Source organism: Silurus meridionalis, chromosome 18 (genome assembly GCF_014805685.1).
Source record: "Silurus meridionalis isolate SWU-2019-XX chromosome 18, ASM1480568v1, whole genome shotgun sequence".
Lineage (NCBI taxonomy): Eukaryota > Metazoa > Chordata > Actinopteri > Siluriformes > Siluridae > Silurus > Silurus meridionalis.
This window is the reverse complement of record NC_060901.1, coordinates 12,845,013-12,867,604: the sequence shown is the minus strand read 5'-3', so window position 1 is coordinate 12,867,604 and position 22,592 is coordinate 12,845,013. Positions and strand designations below refer to the sequence as shown.

Below are 22,592 nucleotides of genomic sequence, written 5' to 3'. Positions count from 1 at the left end.
TTTAGGTGGACCGCCGTGTCTTGGTAGGTTAGCAGTTGTGCCATACTTGAACAGTGCTTCTTGAGATGTTCAAAGCTTGAGATATGTTTTTATAACCTAACTCTGCTTTAAACCTCTCCACAACTTTATCCCTGGTCTGTCTGGTGTGTTCTTTAGTCATCATGATGCAGTTTGCTCACTAATGTTCTCTAACAAACCTCTGAGGCCTTCACAGAACAGCTGTAATTATACTGGGATTTAAGTACACACAGGTAGCCTCTACTAATTAGGTGACTTCTAAAGGCAGTTGATTGCACTGGATTTTATTTAGGGGTATCAGAGTAAAGGGGGCTGAATACATATACACATTTTTATTTGTAAAACATCTTTAACACCATGTATAATTTTTTTTCCCCTTCACAATTATGTGATACTTTGTGTTGGTCTATCACATAAAATAGCAATAAAATACATTTAAGTTTGTGGTTATAACGTGACAAAATGTGGAAATATTCAAGGGGTGTGAATACTTTTGCAATGCACTGTATATATATAAATATAACAAGATATTCTGCCATGGATTTTGGCATGGAAGTGTGGTTTTACTGCACAAATACTTATATAGGGAAAGTTTTTTTCAGAAATGAGTTGTGAGCAGCATGGATACATCCCAGTTCCAGGGTCCCCGGTTAAAGCCTGAGGGTTTTTTTATGGAGTTTCATGTTTGCTTCAGGTTTTGAGTGAGAGGCAAAACTGAATGTAGAAAGATTCACACGCATACACAGTCATACTAGGGAAATTTTTTTTCATTCATGCTCCAACATGTATATGTTTAGACAGAAGTAAGTTAAATAACTTTGCATTTTAAGTAAACTCACATTAACAAGAGAACACTTAACACTCAACTTAGTTGTCACCCACAGTTAGGAATGGATGAGAGCAAGGAAAGTCGAAAGGGTTGACTTTTCTTTCATTCTTGCTGGTCAAAGAGACATGACAGCTGGCACTGAAAGTGTGGTTTTTAGGAAGGTAAATAGTAAATAGGACTGTGACTCTAGCAAAAGTAAATGCTCAAATTGTATACTTTTAGATATTTCAGGGCAGAATGAGTAGACATAATAAATAATTATAATAAATTAAAGATAGTAATATATTAAATATTAATATATTTAATTCAAATATGAAAATATTGAAATAATAAAGTTGGAAATTTGAAACAATGTTATTTTATTTTGATAAATTTCATTTTAGTGTTTTTCATGGGTGAAATCTTCATCCACATATTAAAAAAAAAAAAACATTTAAGTCCCACATTAAACAGGAAAAGTGGTGTGAATCAGTCTGGGAAGCTGGTAAGCTCATCTTTGCCGATGTTCCCTCCACTCAGGATTATCACAATGTTCCTGCCAGTAATGTCTGGTATTCTGTTGTTAACGAGTGCAGCAAAGGCAGCGGCTCCTGAGGGCTCTACAACTAGACCGGCTTTGTAGAGAGTGGAAACGGCAGACTTGATTTCATCATCAGTCACCAACACGATCTCCTCCACGTATTTCTTACACATTGCATATGGCAGGGCACCTAAGACATGGCACACCAGGTGCACACACCATGTTTGTCATTTACAGTATAAGAACTGAAAAAATTGCTTATAATGCACATTTTTAATTGGTGGTTTTTACTTCACATGTACATTTTTGCACAGTGAAATACTTGCTTCGCATATCCCAGTGGTGTTAGGAAGCTGGAGTCAGAGCACAGGGTCATCCATGATACAGTGCCCCTGGAGCACAGAGTTAAGGGCCCTGATCAAGGCCCTGAAAGTGGCCACTTGGCAGTATCAGGGCTTAAACCCATGACCTTCCAATCAGTGAACAAGAGCCTAAACCACTGAGCTACCAATTCCCCATATGGGCCACATGATTGGTAAAATTACAATCTAGCTTGTTAGAAAATGATGAAACGATGCAAAATTATCAAACAAGTTCGATTTATTTTATTTACTTAATTTTTTGTTTATTCTCTCCATCAAAATTGTAACTGATGTATCTGCTCATGGCATTAGTCAAAATTGTTCATGTGAAGCATTATGTTAAATTACAAAATTAATTTTTATTAGTAGGCGGTTTAGTGCTTATTCAAACAAATGATACCTGCAGATGGAGGTGCCAGACCAGAGGCGATGCTTTTGCTGTCCATGCCAACAGGTTTATTTTCAATGAAGCTTTTATACATGGTACATGCTGTTAATGATAAATAAAAAAAAATCAAGAACCTCAAGACATTAATTTATATTTCCACTACAACCAACTTATCCAATACAGGTTATTTATCTCCTCACCTCCTTCTGGTTCCACACCATAAATTCTCGTGTCCTCACAACCAGAAAGTTTAATGGCTGCTGCTACTCCGGCCAGTAAACCTCCTCCACCGCAGCACACTACTACCACATCAGGATTAGGAAGAACCTCCAGGATCTCAAACCCTAAACTACACCACCATGCAGGTTAGTAGAGAGGTAAGAAATACTACAAAACTCCATTTAACTGCTGTAATAAGGTATGATGAAGATGTTATGTACCTGGTATATCCTGCGATGAGATCCAGATCATTATAGGGATGAATTAAAGTCATTTTTTCTTTTTGAATGCATTGATTGACGACATCCATAATACAAGGTGTGGGCACTCGTTCAACCTCGATGCCAAAACTCTGTTTATAACAAGATCATATATTAATGGAATTTGTATTAATCAAGTTTTAAAATATTAAATGTTTATTTTTCCAGTGTGATCTTACTTGTATTAGCAGAGCTCTAGAGATTGGAGCAGTTTCAGGCATCACCACCTTTCCTTTAGTTCCGTAGTGTTTAGCGGCATAAGCAAAGGATTTCCCATAATTCCCAGCAGACAGAGTGACAAAATGACCTCCATCTGATTTTTGGGCGAACTGATTTGCGACACCTCTAATCTTAAACGACCCTGTTTGTGAGGAAACAGAATGCATATTAAACTTGAGCTAAATTTACATACTAGCTAATACTTTTAAAATCATTTATATTACTTTCTAGGTTTAAACCAGTCTCATCTGTTTTCTTGTGCAATAATCACAACACTAACCTGTAACCTGCATGTTCTCCAACTTCAAATAGGTGTTACAGGGCACATGGATGGGCAGTGTGGTCTGGCTGCAGAGGATCATGGGTGTTTTGATCACTCCTAAAGGGCTGTTCATGACAGTCTCCCGAGCATCAATAAGCATCTTGAGTGTAATGCCTTCTACTACCAGGTCTTCCATGTTGCTGATTAGTGGGAAGAAACTCTGTTATAGACTATATTACATTAATTATTTGGAAGTGTATACAGGTATAAGTGCATTACAGAGTTTGTATTAAAAGTGCATACTTAATCTATTGCAGTCATGCTGCTTTTGTGGGTGCATTAAAGGAGAATTTAATCCAAAATAAAATTGAGAGATATTTTTATTAATCCAAATCAAGTAGTTGATCAAATAACATTTAAATTTGGGGTAAAAAACAAAAAATAGCCAGATGTTTTCCCCCAACCTAAAATGCAAGCTTTGTATCTTGTAATACACACAAATTACACCAACAAATAACATTTTAGATTTATAAGCCTATATTATCTTACCAATATTTACTAATTACAAACTTGTAACAGAATCAGTGTACTTAACACTTAACATCGACAAAAAAAAAAAAAAGATTTATTCAAAGAAAATCTTTTTCCATAATTATATTTGCAATATTAAATATTTACTTTACACTTTCCATCTGCTTTCATCTCACATGATATACAGTACATTAAAACATATACATAAGATATACATAAAGTTAAATGCCAAAGTCCTCACATACACATTCAGCACTGTGAAAAAGTATTATGCACCCTATATTTTTTAAATATAAAAATACATGCCTATTTCATGGCAAAAAGTCTAAGTTACAGAGAAATTATTTTATGGATTTTGCATTTCATGAAATAATAACATAATAGGTCATGTCACAAACTATCAAGGAACCAGAGAGCAAAGAAATGTAACAGGTTTTTCAATAAATATTTAACAATAATATTATTCCCATAAATTTGGGAACACTAACCCAGAGACAGTGTGTATGGTTTAGTCCGTTTGTCAGCAGCAAATCCAGATTAGCAGACGTGTTGTCTTTGAATGTGTACTTGGATGTTTTTCTTGTTCAGAATCAAATTGCAGAAGCAGCACATGATTCGTTTGGGACTTGATTTCAGGGCTTTAAGGCTCCCAAGCACAGATATTGTGGGTTGGGTTCACAGACATCAGTATCATCTGGCTGTCAGAGGGTGTAACTGGAGCAGTCAAAGAAGAAGGTAAGGACGGAGGACTTTAGTTTCAAAGACATTCAGGTTTCTCCCTGTGGCACTGTCTTCACTGCACTGAGGGTCTGAGCCATTAATGTCACTGCATATAGGGACAGAGGTGTTGATTGGTGGGACAGAGTGACTACACAATGATGGTGAAGTGCTGGTGACTAAAGAGCTACACAGTTTGTGCACTTGCATGTTTATGGATAAAACACATTTGTGTATATGGTCGGTGAAATAATTTCGTGAGATTATAGTCCTCTTGCAGCAGCAGCAATGGTAGTGGGTGCTTTTACTGCATCCCAGATTGCATTTTTAATTTTTTTTTCTCTGTAAGAGAGACCCGATATATTGTGGTTATATGAATGTTAAAAATTATCATGCACGTAATAAACGAAACAAAAAATAAAAAACACCAAACCTGTATGTACAGTTTGTCATAAAATATAAAGCTCATTACTTACTTTACCTTAAAATTCAATCGCTGTTTTCTCATGAGTTTGTATGTGAGCCACAAGTGCAGCATACTCTCCTTTACTGTTGCAGAACTGGCATTTATACTTGTCTGGGCCGATACAAATAGGTTTAGGCAGTTTCCCTTTTGGGCAAATAGTGACATGAAGCTGTGATGAAACAAAATGTTTTGACACTTTCCAGTTAAAGAATTAGTTGACCGAATAAATGACTTTTATAGCTATCCAAACAGTCTACATGCACTAGCAAGATTAGCTCTATTGGCAAATGTAGACATGATACACATATTAGTGCCTTACCTCATTGGAATGTGGCATATTATGTACCTGAAGTTTGAAAATGAGCATTCATTCATGAACATTACTACAAAAAAAACAAAACAGGGAGTATAAATTAGTGTGCTGTCAAAAACAGGAACAGATTATTAAATGCGATATGTAATAATATGATAATGATAATATAATATGATGAAAATATTATACACTTCCATTTACCCCAAATGACAAAATCCTACTTAAACTATACTTCACATCCCAGATGACTAATCACTCATCACATACTATGTGCACGCTAAAAACTTTCTTTCGGCTTCTTCTGTTAGGGGTCGCCACAGCGGATCATCCGTATTCGTGATCCACATGTTTGATATGGCAAATGTTTTTACGCTGGATGCCCTTCCTAACACAACCCTCCCCATTTATCCGGGCTTGGGACCGGCACTAAGAGTGCACTGGCTTGTGCAACCCTAATGGCTGGGGTTGGTTCCCTGAACGGGGATCGAACCTGGGCCGCAGCGGTGAGAGCGTTGAATCCTAACCGCTAGACCACCAGGGAACCACATACTATGTGCACACTAAACACTAAAAAGGTATAAAAGCATTCACTTAATTTGGATTTCATCAAATGTTTGCATTGGGAACACTAGTATCGCCAATATCATCCATATAACATTATCATTATTATTATTGTAAAATCCTGCTTTCTAAAATAAACCACACCCCATTATAGTACTGTCCATGGCCATGTTTAGGGCAGCACACACTTGTTTTCATCTAATTAAATTTACAGACTAGCCAAAAACAAATGTTGAAAATGTTCCCCAATATACCCAGAAAGGTACATGATTCATATCTGTATCTGTTTTCTTCTCCCAAAAGAAAGGACACAAAAGAGAAAAAAGATTTTTAACCCAAATGTATCAAGTTAGCCAGCTTACCTCAGCTCAATGTCTCTTCTTTTCCTCTTGACACTGAAAGAGCAAAAAAGCACCTCTGGAATCCATTTTGTGTGAAGAACATGACTAATCCTTTGCATTAGGTATTACGCCTATATACTTATTATAGGACTCATGACCCTCACACCAATGCCATTCCAACATCTTCAAATCCACTGGGAAGGTTTTCAGCTAAATTTTGGAGCCATGGGGATTTTCCCATTCGACAAAAAAGACCAATGAGAGCAGGCAGTGATCATTGAATAGTTTTAACATTTAAACATTTTAATTTATCCCAAAGGTATTCAGGGATCAGAACCCTTTCAAGGACCACACCACCACATAACTTGTGATTTGGTAATTTTAGTTCTGGTCAAGTGAAAATTTTAAAGCTACAGTATACAAAAAAAAAACATTTTATTCACAATAGAACATAAAACCATATCAATGGCTTAAACTTGATCAAATGTACCATTTTGGGGAAATATAACAAATTTTAATTTGATGACGCAACACATCCTGTCTGATACAGGATTCTAGCGGCTCAACAGTCTGAAGAAATGCCAGTTCAGCACCTAGACTCTCCTACTATTAAGCCATGCTGTTGTAATAGGTGCAGTATTCAGTAGCATTGCCTTGCTAAAATATGCAAGGCCTTCCATAAAAAAGACATGATCTGGATGGAAGAATTTCTTGCTATAAAATGTGTAAACCTTTAGCATTGATGGTGCTTGTCCAGAAGTGCAAGCTGCCCATTCTATACTCACTTACGCACTCCCATACTATCAGAGATGCAGGCTTTTGATATGAGTGCTGATGAGGAGCCAGATTGTCCCTCTCCTCTTTAGTCCAGAGGACGTAGTGTCCATGGTTTCCAAAAATAATTCAAATTTCAATTCGTCTGACCACAGTTTTCCACTTTGCCTTAGTCTATACTAGATAAGCTTTCACATTATGAGTATTATGAGCTCTAAATGAGCTGGATCATGTTCACATATGTACTTCTTATATTTTAGGCTTCTTTTATATGCATTTGTGGGTGGCACTGTAAACTGCGTTTATAGACAATGATTTTTGGAGGTGTTTTTCAAATCTTTTAATGATATTACATAGATAAAAAGATATTCAAAGTCTTCACAATTTGATGTTGAGGAATATTATTCTGAAACTGTTCCACAATTTTTTTGACAGTTTTTCACAGATTTGTGAACTTCTGCCATCCGTACTTTTAAAAGACTCTGCTTCTATAAGATACTTTATTTATATTGAATCATCTTACTGCCAATAATGACCTGTTGCCAATTCTACTGTGAATAAATGGGTTTTGAAAATGAGTTTATAGGATTTGCAAATTTTCCCCACCCTTGGGGTTGTAATTTCAACTGCAATATACAGTGGTAGGGAGCTCCAAAATCTCCAAATACAATTTCCAAATTATGAGCCTGACTGCATGTTAATTTTATCACATTGTGGTTAATTAATTTTAATTTTTTATGGTCATGGTTGTTTTCTTTTCACCCAAAAGACAGCAACATGATACCTGAAAACAAAAGTAACCACAACTACCTAGTAAGTCTGGATTCACAGCCAACTTTGTCAGTCACATATTGTGAATCTGTCTCTTCCTTCTAAAGAGAAAACTTGTCATCAGAATCGACATTTTTCCAGAATCCTATCAAAGTCACATGTAAGGCTTTTTCAATGAACTGACTGTGATGTTAGGCACTGGTTTCATTCAATCTGGTGTCTGCATGTAGCATGTTTTTGGTTGTTTAACTACAGCATCAAGTGTTCTTGTAATCCTTGTGTACACAAATTGTGTGTAAATATATACATCAATCAGGCATTATATTATGACCACCTGCCTAATATTGTGTTGGTCCTTCTTTTGCTGCCAAATCAGTCCTTCAGCAATTTGAGCTACAGGAGCTCATCTGTTGTATCGTGTGGAAACAAGGCAAAAGTTCCATTTGGTGTCTTGATGATTTACGTGATTTAATACACGAATAATTACTTTAAAAATTTACAAGAATATTTAGTCTTCATGCTCTATGTTAAGTATAGTTTCACTCATAATAAACATACATTTGTATAAAACACCCATATTTGTCCATACCCATGTTGATTAGAATATTAAAAACTGGAAAAGTATTCATTGAAGGTATGTTGCGATTAATCATGAGTTTACTCATTACAATCATGCGATTAAATATTTTAAGTGAGATCACCCCTCACATTTTAGCAACCATTTTAGTATCTTCTCAAGGGACAAAACTATAGAAATGTGGATATCTTTTAGAGGAGTCAATGTGCAGTTTGTATAGCAGTACAGATTTACTGTCCTCTAAAACATACAGCCATTATTGTCAAGATAAGTGGGCAACAAAAGTGAGTCATAAGTGATCATTTCAAAACTGTGCCCAAAGTGTCAATATTTTGTTTGAGCACCATTGATATCTATCACTGCCTTAATCCTCCTGGACGTGGATCCTCTTTCACTGCTCCATAATGACATCATGGAGCTGCTGGATGTTAGACACATTGTGCTTCTCCAGCTTCCACTTCAGGATGATAGGATTCAGGTATAGAGACGTACTTGGCCACTCCATCAACTTCACATTCAGCTTTTCCTAGCATGGCAGCTGTCATCTTGGCGATGTGTTTGGGGTCGTTAATATGTATTACGGAAAACTGCCGTTTGGCTCAGATTCTCAACGGGGGGCATCATGTTCTGCTTCAGAATGTCACAGTACATGTTGGAGTTTGTGTGTTCCTCAATGAACTGCAGCTCCTTTGTACCAGCAGCACTCATGCAGCCCCAGACCATTATGTTACCACCACCATGCTTGACCATAGGCAAGACACATTTTCTATCATTCTGGAACTCCTCACCAGGGCAAACATGTTTATCTTAGTCTCATCAGACCACAGAACTTGGTTCAAGTAAGTGTGCAGAGCAACAATTTAAATTCTCAAATCCAGTGGTCAGTATGAGAGAATTGTACTTAAAGCACCAAATTTTAACTGCTCTAATACATAAAAACATAAAAAAATATATATATATATCTTGTTTCTTTTGTACTGTCAAACAGCCAAAAACATGAACATGATGAATAGGACATGTGGCATCGCATAGTTACATGACATACACCTGTTATCATTTAGGATGTACTCACTTTGGTTGCCAGCTATTTTGAAAATAATCGCTGTATGATGTTTTTATTTTTTTTTCAGAGGACAGTAAATCTGTACTGCTATACAAGCTGCAAATTGACTACTCTCAAATATAACCAAGTTTCTATAGTATTCCAACGAGAATACTATAGAACATGAAAACGTTTCCAGCTCACTGTAAAGTTAGATCAGAGTCAGATCCATTTATTTGGAGGATCGGATCCAACTGTTTATCGTCACATAACCCTCATCTTTATTTTCACATATTGCTTGTCATTAAAAAAAAAAAAAAAAAAACGTATAAAACGCAAGAATTACGCAAACACATAAAACGTAAAATTGCTCACGTTTTTGACAGACTGTTCTCCAAGATCGTCTTCCCCGAATCTGTGCTTGAAAATGAGGGTTCCGTGTATATATTACAGTATTATTCAAACAATGTTGTCAATTTTAAAAACATATGTCTATGTCTAGGTTTACTTTGTCTATGTCTAGGTTTACTTTAAAGCTTATTTCTATAAACCATTTGACAAGAATATGTCAACTTGTTCTGTTAAATATAATATACCGAAAAACAAAACAAAGATTACTTTTACAACGTACCGGCTATAAAAGTTATATAAATTTAATGCGCGACGTCATGTATCTATGTATAATATGTCATCGGTTATACTGACTTTTGTTATAGTGTATTTTATTATTTTATAATGTACTAGACAGTGCACCAATATACCAATATCAAAGCACTATTTCAGTTTCTTACCGGACATTATTTTGTGTAGGACCGCAAACATGGCGGCGCCCTGTTCGCGAACATGACTCCTTCGATACTTCTTGTATTTTGCAGAAATAAAATAACTCATTTAGTGCTGGTGTAAATGTCATGGGTATAGTGAGATATGTCGTGTGTGCCATGTCTGGCGGGGTGGACAGCTCTGTTGCTGCTCTTTTACTGAAACGTAGAGGTGAGAAATTCATCCAGTGGTTTCAGTATTCACATTTAGCAGTTAGCATTGTCCAAAATGACTTACAATGATCTCATTTATATAAGTGAGCTGTTGAGGGTTAAGACACTTGCTTAAGGGCATCTTGGTGGTGCTGGGGTTTGAACTCACGACCGTTTGTAGTCCAGCATCTTAACCACTCAGATACCATCCCTATCATGATGTTTATTGATCTTTAGTGTTTTCCTGCTCTAGCATGCAGCTGACAATGAACTGATTAATCAGAGCAGGTGTGTCAGGTGTAGGGCAATGACTTAAAATGTTGAGACTATTTCAGGGGCAGGATTAGGGAAAGTAGACAATATGCTATAAGTACATTTTGATCAAAATAAAAAGAAATCACAATGACTTTTAATAAAAAAAAAATGCGTTTACAGCTTTTTACATTTTTTTTACATACATACATACCAGGCATTACGTTATGACACTATAGCATTATGAGCGGTCAGGTGAATAACACTGATTGTCTCTTCATCATGGTGCCTGTTAGTGGGTGGACTATATCAGGCAGCAGGTGAAGTGTTAGAAGCAGGAAATCTGACTAAGCATAAGGATCTGAGTTTAAGTGACGAGGGTCTAATTGGGATGTCTTGACGACGACTGGGTCAGAGCATCTCTAAAACTTCAGCTCTTGTGTGGTGTTTCTGGTCTGCAGTGGTCAGTGTCTATCAAAAGTGGTTCAAGAAAGGAACAGTGGTGAACCGGTGACAGGGTCATGGGTGGTCGAGGCTCATTGATGCACATTGGGAGTCCGAACCAACAGAAGAGCTCCTGAAGCTCAAATTGCTGAAGTAATGCTGTCAGGGTCAGGACTGTTTCAGCAGCAAAAGGGGGACCAACACAATATTAGGCAGGTGTTTTTCTTAGCTTTTATTTAGCTATTTTAAATAAGAGTTACTGCAATATTATTGTCCCACTAACAACAAAAAAAGGTCAAGTGCCGTCCAAAGTCAGCATTATTGATCAAACTACTATAGAATTACTACGTCATGTATATAAGATTTTAGTGAATCAGTCATTCAATTGTGCTGATGTGCTTATGTCTATATTTGTTACCTTAGGTTACCAGGTTACTGGAGTTTTCATGAAGAACTGGGACTCTCTGGACGAGAAGGGAGTGTGCACCTCAGAAAGAGATTGTGAAGATGCCTATAAAGTGTGCCAAATGATGGATATGCCGTTCCATCAGGTCTCCTATGTCAAAGAGTACTGGCATGAAGTGTTTAGGTACAACAATTTACTGGTATTTTTGACATTGTGGTCAATTAATATCATTGATTTTATTTGACCTAATTCTGTTGTTATTAATTGAATTATTAGAATTCATTCTCTTTGTGTATTTTTTTTTTTTTATTATCATGAGCCAATGGGTCAATGTTTGAGTTTTTTTTTTTTTTACTTACAGTAATCTTCTCGGGGAGTACCAGAAAGGCAGAACACCAAATCCTGACATAATGTGCAACAAACACATCAAATTCAAACACTTCTATCAGTATGCAGTCAATATTTTAGGTGAGGTTTCTGCGTATGTCTTTAAACTTGAAGTTTAGTAGTGATGCTGATGTATAGTAATGGAAAACATTTTTTGTTTGCTATGCAGAAGCTGATGCCATGGCAACCGGTCACTATGCAAGAACATCTCAGGAAGATGAAGAGGTTTTCCAAAAGTCACTTAAACCAGCTGATGAATTTCTTTTCAGAAATCGTTCGGAGATCAGAAAAAGTGAGTCTCCGTGTGATATATATATATATATATATATATATATATATATATATATATATATATATATATATATATATATATATATATAGTAATGTTTTCATACAGTTGGAGTGTAATCCTGTGAGTTTATGAGTGTCCTTCTTCTTTCTAGCTGTGCGGCTGTACCAAGGTGCTGATCGCCTTAAAGACCAAACCTTCTTCCTCAGCCAAATCGAACAGGATGCCCTGCGGCGAACCATCTTCCCACTGGCTGGACTCACCAAAGAATATGTCAAGAAAATAGCAGCCGAGGCAGGGTTCCATCATGTCCTGAAGAAGAAGGAGGTAATAAATCATGTGTCCTGTATTTTGACATATTAGAACCTTGTATATTTTGTGATATGAGAGAACATGCTTACTGTTTCTTACAGAGTATGGGAATCTGTTTCATTGGTGAGCGACATTTTGAAGATTTTATCCTCCAGGTATGTGTTTCTTATACGCCAAAGAGCAATACAACACTGCCTAACGTCATGAGACCCGAGGTTTGCTGAATGTGGAACTCTTTCCGTGACAGTACTTAGAGCCTAAACCTGGACATTTTGTCTCCATTGAGGATGGGAAGATAATGGGAAAGCATAAAGGTATTTTTCATATATTATGTAATGCATGAAAATTCTGTAATCTGTACTAATAACAGTTTTAGCGAGAATAATTCTTTTAATTTTACATGACACAAAGGGGTGTTTTTTTGCCGTTTATAAAAAGGCTTTTGTTCAGCCGCATTCTTTGTGCCTGAAAGCAAATATAGTGCACGAGGTATCAATGTCGGTTATATTATACTAAAGACAAAGCAAGAAAAAGCACTGATATTGTTTTCAAAATGAATAATGAAATCTTGTAATAATCACTCAGAGAAAGTTGCAACATACATTAGTATTATTTACATACTGTCCATTTAGCTCAGTTATGAAATCATCCAATCAGGTATCAGCTGTACGGTATAGAAGCACATACAGATACAAGCGCTTTAGTTAATGGTCATATTGATCATTAGAATTGGCTGGATAGGGGTGGATTTGGGGTTTAGATCTCTGTGAAAAGATTGTGCTCTTGATTGGGGAACTGTGTAAAATGGCGAGTTTTATTTAATGAAAATGAACAGTGATTTTAGGAGAGATATTATTTATGTTAAGATTTTTAACTTAAATAAAATTTTATTGTCTCACCCTCACAAATTATCTTACCGATAATATATGCATAAAAGTGTTACTCTTTTGCACAGGCATAAAATACAGTGTTGTGTATTAAATAGCATTATTTGCATGTGTACAGTAAGTGAGTAGGTCTCTAACACTGATCAGGTTTGCACTCACATCACTGTATTTTTTTATTGAAGATGAAAGTACATAATGATATAAGCATAAGTAAATATTAGTGAATTTTCTTTCCATTTTATTATACAGTAAACATTAAAATTATCATATGTTTGTTACTATTGAAACTAACTTGATGTATCTGATACTGGTTTTCTCTGTGATCAAGAAATATTCCACACTTTTTCACCTCAAATGTGACATTCCTGTTTTTGTTTCATTTAGTGTTGGGTTTATTGCTGTTCAGTGGGGGAAAAAATCACAAAGGAGGTTGTGATTTGTCAAATTTCCCCCCTTACAGCTCCCATATTTTTTATCTTAGGAGCATTTTTGAATTGTTCATAATTATAATTGTGTAGTAATCATGTTACTGGTATAATTCAGTAGAAGTATACACAACACATATGTGGTTGTACATTTCAGTCTTGATGACTAGACATTGACTCTAATGCATTTCAATGTATCTAGAAAATGCATAAGGCTTTAGAAATATCATCACATGCGTCTGGATTTACGAATGTGTTATTAAAGTAAAAGTTTATGAAATTGTAATAGCACCTAATCCACTGTATATTATATATCAGACAATGCATGACATTATTGTACATTTTCCTCATAGGTTGGTTCACGTTTACTTTAGGACAAAGAGCCCGGATAGGTGGACAAAAACATCCTTGGTTTGTGGTGGATAAAGATATCAGGACTGGTGAAATCTTTGTTGTGAGTTGTATATCATTTCTTTTTTTTGAAAACGATTTTTAATGCAAATTTGCTGAAGCTCGCTCTTATTTTATCAGGGTCCTACTACCAACCATCCCGCACTGTTACGAGACACACTGCAGACGAATCGCTTCCACTGGATTAGTGGAGAGCCTCCTGCTGAACTGGTGCACACACAGATGATGGAGTGTCACTTCAGGTTCATTCACCAAATGCCTTTAAGTAAGTCATAATATGTTAGGAATAAAGCATGAACCAAACACAGTGTGACGTTGTGTGTCTCAGAGAGACTTTTATTGCCCAAAGTTGTTTTTCAGTAAACCACGTGTCTCATGTATGCTGTATTTATGTTGGACCTCTGATCAGAAGTATGTTGTTGGACTTCTAATAAGAAGGTCATGAGTTCAAATCCCACCACCATCAATCTGCCACTGTTAAACCCTCAAACACGGCCTTTAATACTCAACTGCTCAGTTGTATGAAAGAGAGAATTGTAAGTCGCTCTCTATAAGGGCATCTGCCAAATACCATAAATGTATGTTTTATTCATATACTACAGCAGTTTAGCATTTTCATCAATGTTGTGAGATATCCATCAAACCAGTTTCCATTATTGTTTACTTTATAACAGCTTAAACAGTTGTTCCTCATAAACCTATCTTTTTTTTTCCTGTCATGTTACGGTGTAACAGTTTAATCTGTTAGAAAGCAATGACTCTGGACAATCCTTCCAAATTAAAATACAATTTGTAATTGCTTTTCTAGAACCATTGCCAGAGCTGCTGTTATTAGAAGAAGAAACATCAGCACCTTCTGATGAGTCCGATTCATCGTTTTTTTCATTAGCATGTGCTTTATATTCAGAATGATTTACAAATCATGTAGGATCCAGTTCAAGATTAGAGTGCAGCGGTTAAACATAACCTTATCAAGTGGCCTAAGCATAAGACAGTATGCCTTATTGTAGCCCTGTTGTGAAGTTGCATTTGTTTGGGGTTTTTTTTAGCTCCCTGTTGTGTGACTTTGAATCTGGACGGTTCAGTCTGGATAACGTCAAAGCAGCCACTGAGGGCACTGACTCCTGGACAGGTACATAAAATTACTAAAAATAGACGGTGTGTCGAATGACAGGCTGACGTTGTGTTTTTTTATTTCACAAGATTGCCTGATGTATCAAAAAGTTATTTCAGACAAAAAAAGTTAATAAATAGTTTGCTGCTTGAATGTTAACACTTTTTTTTCTTTACAGTCTTTGCAATAAATCAGTCTGAAATTATTGGAACATCAATATGGTGTCCTATATTTATAGGAATATGAATTATTTAATTTTTATTCATAGAAATGTATGGAGGAAAGTGGAATTTTTGGATTAATTATTACTGGAAAAACTTTCTAGTCTTAACCATCCTACACAGTATTATTCACTGAGTGATCACCTGGTGCATGTCTCTTGCAGTTTGCAGTGTTATATAAGGGAGATGAGTGTCTTGGCAGTGGGAAAATTGTTCAACTGGGCCCCAGTGAGCACACACTCCAGAGAGTCCGTGTTCAACAGCTACCAGAATCAGCCGCCTGAAATAATCCACGCCGAACACCACAGACACGTGTATATTCACACACTGCCTCAATATGCATCCTTACTAGCGTCTGAACAGGATCAACAAAAAGTGGAAGCGGTTTTAGCATTTTGTATAAAAGAATTGTTAAATGTAAAAACGATGGCATCTATCGAGAATGCTACATTTTACAGTATGCAATGTATGTAAATTAATTTACTTGTTATATGTATGACTATTTCATTTGTCAGTTTTATGGCTCACATTCTACCTGTAAAAAAGAAATGTCATTGAAATACATAATATTGGATATTTGTGTAGATACTCCTCGTCTTATTGAAAGAGTGTTTTATATTTATTTATCGTATTTCATGACCACTAGATGGCGCGCTAAGCTAAGTAACAAACTAATTTTAAATTAGTTCTAAATTCCCAATAGAATATATATATATATATATATATATATATATATATATATATATATATATATATATATATATATATAGATAGATAGATAGATAGATAGATAGATAGATAGATAGATAGATAGATAGATAGATAGATAGATAGATATACACACACAGCTGTTTCTGTTTCAGCTAATGACTGTATTTTACCATTTATATTGTTATATTATTGGTATACATACATATGCATATAACTATACAGAAGATAATTATTGAAGAAAAAAAACAGTTGTTTTAACTCTGTAAATGAACTTGACTTGTTCCTCACTGCACAGATTGCACTTATCTCCCAAATTTGAAGAAACATTACATTATAATAAAATGTGTGGCATAGTAACAATTATTTAAAGTATATAATAAGATGTATTTAAATATTTCAGGTGTGCCGTTGAAATATAGTTATTATATTTCATCCTAGATTTACAGCAACATATTTTGCAGTGGACTAGCAATACCAGATAAAACCTCAAATCTGATTTATTATTCTGTGATTAGCTCATACAGTTTGGTCATAAGACTTATCATTGAGACTGTGGTTATTTTTAACAGGTTCTCCATGTGTCCTTGGACAAAGACTTTAAAAGTCATTAAAATAACGGATAAATAATTATATTTCTCCACCTACCTACCATTTAGTGATGCTTAACTCATGGGATTTATTTTTTACCTGTTCACGCAAAAATAAAATATCTTATAGAATTTTATCTGGTACATTTTATTAGAAAATTACACTAGACTAAATATAAATCAATAAACCTTTTTATTAATTTTTTTCCCCCCTTTTTCTATTGCGGTATTTTGTTATTTTTTTCTAAAAATGTTTATTCATAAATAGATTATCTTCCAAAAGAACAAAACTATTGTTTTTACTGAATTTAGATACCTTTAGTTAAAATGTGTAGGAAGAGTACAGTGCATTTATTTGAATCTTTATGGGATAAAATGAATAAATAAATAGATGTTTGGTTTTCTAAGCCCTGTTGTTGTTGTTGTTTTGTTGACGTGAGATTTTCTTAGCTTTTATGAACTCCTCTGAGCAGTGGAGGATTATATATGTTGAACTCCAAAAAACGTATGGTTTCTGAGGCTTGTATCTCTAATAAATGTATCTGTGAGATACTGTAGCTCTTGATCTTCCTTCATCATCAGTTTTGATGAATGTACTTGAGGATACATTTAAAGTTCCTGAGGTTTTTCAGATTGACTGGCCTTCATTTCTTAATGTAATTATTGACTGTCTTTTCTCTTTAATATCCTTTTAACAGATTATGGCGGTCCCCAGTTGTTGTGTAATTCATATTTCTTTACTAAAATAATCCTGGGGACCCTCCTAAGTCTATTTTTTACTTGTCATGGGGGTCCCTGATTCCCCCCACCCTCACCCACCAATTCGAGCACTGGTTTCCTGTCATAATATTGATTTTTCAAATAGTTATAGCACTAATAGTGTTATTGACTGAGTACTTTCAATTTCCTCTGCATGAATTGAAATATTCTGACTACCTCGTGAATATGAGAAAATCATAAGTTTGCTAAACTAAATCTAAATGTAGTTTGGACAATGTAACATATAAAACAAACATTCTGGGTTGTTTATCACTTTTTTTTGTTTGCTAGATTATTCGATATGTGTTCTTTCAGTCTTCAGATTTTCACTATTAATTTACAATGTTGCAAATTATACATATATTTGTCTGTTTGGTTTTTGTTCTCCCTCAGATGAAGTATAAACCGCGCGCGCGTGAAGGACAACACGCCGATGGAGCGCGTGAAGATCCTCGGTGCGTGGAGTCGCGCGCGCACTGGGTTCATATGCTAATCTCCAGCAGGAGAAGGAGGAGGAGAAGGTGGAGAAGGTGGAGGAGGAGGAGTGCTGAGCGCGGAGCCATCTTGGCGTCATTTGGGACTTTGCTGGAGCAAGAGCGAGAAGTTAGAGCTCTATGGAGCGTGGATATTTTGGGGTGGTTTAAAAAAAGAAAATACAACAACAACAGGAAAGTACCATGAAGGATAAAAAAAAGTCGAGGATTCGTGAAAAGGAGAGCTGATGGTTGAGTGAGATTGATCTCGAGGAAAAGTTTGGAGCTTTTTTTTATTTATATATAAAGGACCATGGAAGGGACCGTGTGTCTCCTTCTGCTTCTGTCGCTGTCTCTCGCAGAATGTTTCGACCTGCACCTTTCAGACACTTTACACCCAGGATCCGTTCTGCTGGATTTATCACTCGGACCGGGTTGGACTTATACACTTGATCAGACTTTGACTTCTAAAGCGTTAGAAAACGCTGTCCAAGTGGACCGGCATGACGGAGCGCTCCGTCTCGTGCGCCCTGTGAACTGCACGCGCCTGGCGCAGAGCAACCCGGTCTCCCTGAGGTTCAGGATCTTCTCGGTAAGCACTCACGATTTGGTGTTTGCTCACGTCAACGTGTTCGTTCACGGCCAGGACTGCTTTATCAAATACAGACGGAAGAGAGTCTGGAACGAGCCTGACGTTCACATTGATCACCATTACAGCCTTAAGACTTCCTGCTTGTCCTCGGGTGTCCGGCTCGTGAATCTCGAGGACAGTGTCCCTGCCTTCACGCGGCGTCACGCCCGGGAGTTTTCGGAGCACTCGTGCGTCTCAGAGGGCTTGAACGCGTTTGCGCGTGATGGCAGCGTTTACGCTCGGGGGGAAATCTGCTTGGAACAGACGACACATGGGACAGTAACGTGCGCGCTACGCGGCTCTCCGGTCTCGGTGCGCGTGAGGCTGATCTTGGAGAGGACACCGGGAGCGCGTGCTGAGCACGGAGCTCAGGAATGGAGGCTGCGCAGGAGGAGAAGTGTGAATTCAGCTCCTGTCTTCCAGCTGCCCAACTACCAAGTGTCCGTCCCGGAGAACGAGCCACCGGGCACGAGGGTCATCACACTCAAAGCTGCAGACGCAGACAGTGGAGAAGCTGGTAGGATCGAGTACAGCATGGAGGCTTTGTTTGATAGCCGCTCCAACGATTTCTTAAGGATCGACCCTCAGACAGGTGACATTGAAACCGAGCGACCTTTGGACAGAGAGTTCAAGGACACCCATGTGTTTAAAGTGACTGCCACGGACTTTGGCACACCTCGGCGTTCTGCTACATCTTACCTCACCGTCACGGTCCGAGACACCAATGACCACGGGCCTGTTTTTGAGCAAACGGAATACAGGGTCAGCATTCGAGAGAACGTCGAAGTTGGCTTTGAGGTGATGACGATAAGGGCCACGGATGAAGATGCGCCTTCCAACGCCAACATGATCTATAAAATTGTGAACGCCGATGGTGTAAACTCGATTTTCGAGATTGACCCCAAGAACGGACTCGTGAAGGTCCGAGTCCGTCCAGACCGAGAGACGTTAGCACAATATATGCTTATCGTAGAGGCAAATGACCAAGGAAAGGACCCAGGACCTCGCAGTGCAACAGCTACCGTTCATATAACTGTAGAAGATGAGAATGACAACTATCCTCAGTTTAGTGAGAAGAGATATGTAGTCCAGGTGCCTGAGAATGTGCCTGTCAACACTCGGGTGGCTCAGGTGGAAGCCACGGACAAAGACGAGGGCAACAATGCCAAAGTTCATTACAGTATAATCAAAGGCAATGTGAAAGGCCAGTTTTACATTCACTCTCTGACTGGTGTCATCGATGTTATAAACCCCCTGGATTATGAAACGCATCGGGAATATAGTCTCGGAATTAAGGCCCAGGATGGAGGCAGACCCCCTCTTATTAACAGCACCGGACTGGTCAGTGTGCAAGTAATTGATATTAACGACAATGCACCCATGTTTGTAAGCACTCCTTTCCAAGCGACCATTTTGGAGAATGTACCCATTGGGTATTCAGTCATTCATATCCAGGCCATTGACTCAGATTCTGGTGAGAACGCCCGCCTGGATTATTGTCTCACAGATACTTCTCCTGATTTCCCCTTCACCATCAACAATAGCACAGGCTGGATTACAGCCAGTTCTGCTCTGGACAGAGAAACCACAGAATATTACACCTTTGGTGTGGAAGCCAGAGACAACGGGATTCCTGTGATGTCCTCGTCTGCTAGCGTTAGTATAACAGTGCTGGACGTGAACGACAACGCACCTACCTTTACTGAGAAGATTTACTCCCTGAAAATGAATGAAGATGCTGTGGTGGGGAGCAGTGTGCTGACCGTGACAGCTGTGGACCGGGACATCAATAGTGTGGTGACCTACCAGATATCCAGTGGTAACACTCGGAACAGGTTTGCTATCACCAGTCAAAGCGGCGGCGGCCTCGTCACGCTAGCATTGCCTTTGGATTACAAGCAGGAGCGACAGTATGTTCTGACTATTACCGCTTCAGATGGCACTCTGTACGACACAGCACAGGTCTTTATTAACGTCACCGACGCCAACACGCACCGACCCGTGTTTCAGAGCGCCAACTACCATATAATGTTGAGTGAGGACAAGCCTATTGGGTCCACCGTAGTGGTAATCAGTGCAACAGACGAAGACACGGGTGAGAACGCACGTATAACATACATCATGGAAGACAAAGTGCCGCAGTTTGCGATCGACCCAGACACTGGTGCAATTACCACAATGATGGAGATTGATTTTGAAGACCAGCCCTCCTATACACTGGTTATCATTGCTCATGACAACGGCATACCCCAGAAATCAGACACCACTTACGTGGAGATCATGGTGGAGGATGCCAACGACAACATCCCTCAGTTTAACCGAGAAAAGTACCAGGGCACAGTTTTCGAAGATGCACCTAAGCGCACCAGCGTCCTCCAGATCTCTGCCTCGGACAGGGATTCAGGACACAACGGCTGGGTAATCTACACCTTCCAAGGTGGCGATGATGGAGACGGAGATTTCTATATCGAACAGTCTTCCGGAATCATCCGAACAAACCGGAAGCTGGATAGAGAAAACATTCCAGTTTACAACCTAAAAGCCTATGCGATAGATAGAGGAATTCCTCCCCTCAAAGCAGCAGTGGAGATCCAGGTGTCAGTGCTGGACATTAACGACAACGCGCCAGTGTTTGTCAAGGATGAGTTTTATATCGAAGTCAAAGAGAACAGCCCTATCGATTCCGTGGTGGCACGGATAACCGCCATAGACCCAGATGAAGGAACGAACGCTCAGATCATGTACCAAATAGTGGAGGGAAACGTCCCTGAAGTATTCGAATTGGATATTTTTACTGGAGATCTAAAAGCACTCACGGATTTAGACTACGAGACAAGGACAGAGTATGTGATCGTAGTACAGGCCACGTCCGCCCCGCTGGTCAGCAGGGCGACTGTCCACGTCCGTTTGGTTGATGTCAACGACAATGAGCCTGTCCTGCAGAATTTTGAGATCATCTTTAATAATTACATCACTAATAAATCCAACAGTTTTCCTACCGGGGTTATAGGAAAGGTACCAGCTCATGACCCGGATGTGTCCGATAAACTTAAATATAGCTTCATGGAAGGGAACGAATTAAGTTTGCTCATTCTAAATCCAGACACCGGAGAGCTAAAACTCAGCCGAGCCCTGGACAATAACAGACCACTGGAGGCCACCATGAAAGTATCTGTCACAGGTAAGACCATGCTGATATGTAAATAGGTTCTGGATCAGTTATGTTATTATTATACAGTATATGTCTCAATAGAAGTGCAGTGAACTGCGAATAATGCCGTCGACTGATCTGATTATCCGTCTGTCTCAAGCATGTGTTCGCTCCAGGCTGTAGCAGGATCAAGTTCTGCCGCTTTTTTAACTGTTTGTACTTTTTATTCAAGTGTTGTTCTTGATGTGGGTGGTGTCCTTTCACATGTAAGAATTGAGTTACTGTCATTGGTGAAAGTGAGTTCTAAGATTATATCAAGTGGGAGCGTGAATGTAAAAGGTAATTGTTTGCACTGGTACAGCACTGTCCGTTTGATTACGCTATCTCTGAGACTTGCTGAAACATGTTCGTTATCATATTAGTACAGCAGAACACCAGGAGATGCCACTGCTTTTATCCTCTATTCTCTCTGTCATTCAAATCACATCAGGGGATGTTTTAGATGCTACAACCCTTTTAGTATTTCTTTCTTTTTCATGTTCTCTCTTTCTCTCTCGCTCTCTCTCGCTCTCTCATGCATTCCTCTTCCTGCTTGTTTGCAACCTGTATTTTGCATACAGCCCATTCAGAGAGCCTCTCTTGCTCTTTTGTGTGCTGCCTGTGGCTTTATGGCTTACTCTTTGTTCTCATGATTGCTGTTCTTCAGCTCAGAATCCAGGCTTGCGGTTGACCCTTTGTAGGACAGCATCGGCCAGCATTACCTTGTCGTCCAGTTTATATTTCTCTCAGCCTCTGTCTCACTGTCTGTCATTTTATTAAGTTTTTCTAAATAGTTTTTTTCTGTCCTTTTGACTCCTCTCTCTCTCTCTCTCTCTCTCTCTCTCTCTTTCTTACATGGTGTATTTTAATCCAATTAAAGTAATGCATACTATGCCCCCATTTACCAACCCACCACACACACACACACACACACACACACACACACACA

The 22,592-nt window shown here is 38.2% G+C and overlaps 3 protein-coding genes across 16 annotated transcripts in view; 2 read left to right on the top strand and 1 right to left on the bottom strand.

Annotated features, from left to right (window-relative positions):
- Nucleotides 1–1,189: 1,189 nt before the first annotated feature.
- On the bottom strand, nt 1,190–10,087 carry srr (serine racemase). 8 transcript variants are annotated; one of them, XM_046873982.1, is made up of 11 exons: nt 9,546–9,590; nt 6,028–6,060; nt 5,111–5,174; nt 4,802–4,960; nt 4,097–4,667; nt 3,096–3,277; nt 2,776–2,957; nt 2,558–2,688; nt 2,318–2,466; nt 2,130–2,219; nt 1,190–1,557 (listed from the first exon to the last, which is right to left on the bottom strand). In XM_046873982.1, the coding sequence occupies exons 6-11, from the start codon at nt 3,271–3,273 to the stop codon at nt 1,316–1,318; spliced, it is 972 nt and encodes a 323-aa protein (XP_046729938.1). In that variant the 5' UTR covers nt 3,274–3,277; nt 4,097–4,667; nt 4,802–4,960; nt 5,111–5,174; nt 6,028–6,060; nt 9,546–9,590; the 3' UTR covers nt 1,190–1,315. The 8 variants fall into 8 exon arrangements, with proteins under 8 accessions (XP_046729938.1, XP_046729939.1, XP_046729936.1 ...); XM_046873983.1 differs by having other exon boundaries at nt 4,097–4,434; XM_046873980.1 differs by having other exon boundaries at nt 4,807–4,960.
- trmu (tRNA 5-methylaminomethyl-2-thiouridylate methyltransferase) lies at nt 10,029–15,876 on the top strand. Of its 2 annotated transcripts, none has more exons than XM_046873976.1 (11): nt 10,029–10,163; nt 11,264–11,429; nt 11,608–11,714; nt 11,803–11,925; nt 12,077–12,249; nt 12,336–12,389; nt 12,482–12,548; nt 13,900–14,000; nt 14,078–14,222; nt 15,007–15,089; nt 15,457–15,876. In XM_046873976.1, the coding sequence occupies exons 1-11, from the start codon at nt 10,082–10,084 to the stop codon at nt 15,574–15,576; spliced, it is 1,221 nt and encodes a 406-aa protein (XP_046729932.1). In that variant the 5' UTR covers nt 10,029–10,081; the 3' UTR covers nt 15,577–15,876. The 2 variants fall into 2 exon arrangements, with proteins under 2 accessions (XP_046729932.1, XP_046729933.1); XM_046873977.1 differs by lacking the exon at nt 10,029–10,163 and adding an exon at nt 10,877–11,052.
- A 2,034-nt stretch (nt 15,877–17,910) lies between these two features.
- Nucleotides 17,911–22,592, top strand: part of celsr1a (cadherin EGF LAG seven-pass G-type receptor 1a) — a 75,606-nt gene continuing 70,924 nt past the window's right edge. For 5 of the 6 annotated variants that reach the window (XM_046873201.1, XM_046873200.1, XM_046873196.1 and 2 more), the window contains exon 1: nt 17,912–21,634. In XM_046873201.1, the coding sequence (XP_046729157.1) occupies nt 18,136–21,634 (3,499 nt within the window). In that variant the 5' untranslated portion in view covers nt 17,912–18,135. Of the gene's footprint in view, nt 21,635–22,592 lie in introns of all 6 variants that reach the window. The other variant, XM_046873198.1, reaches the window with a different exon arrangement.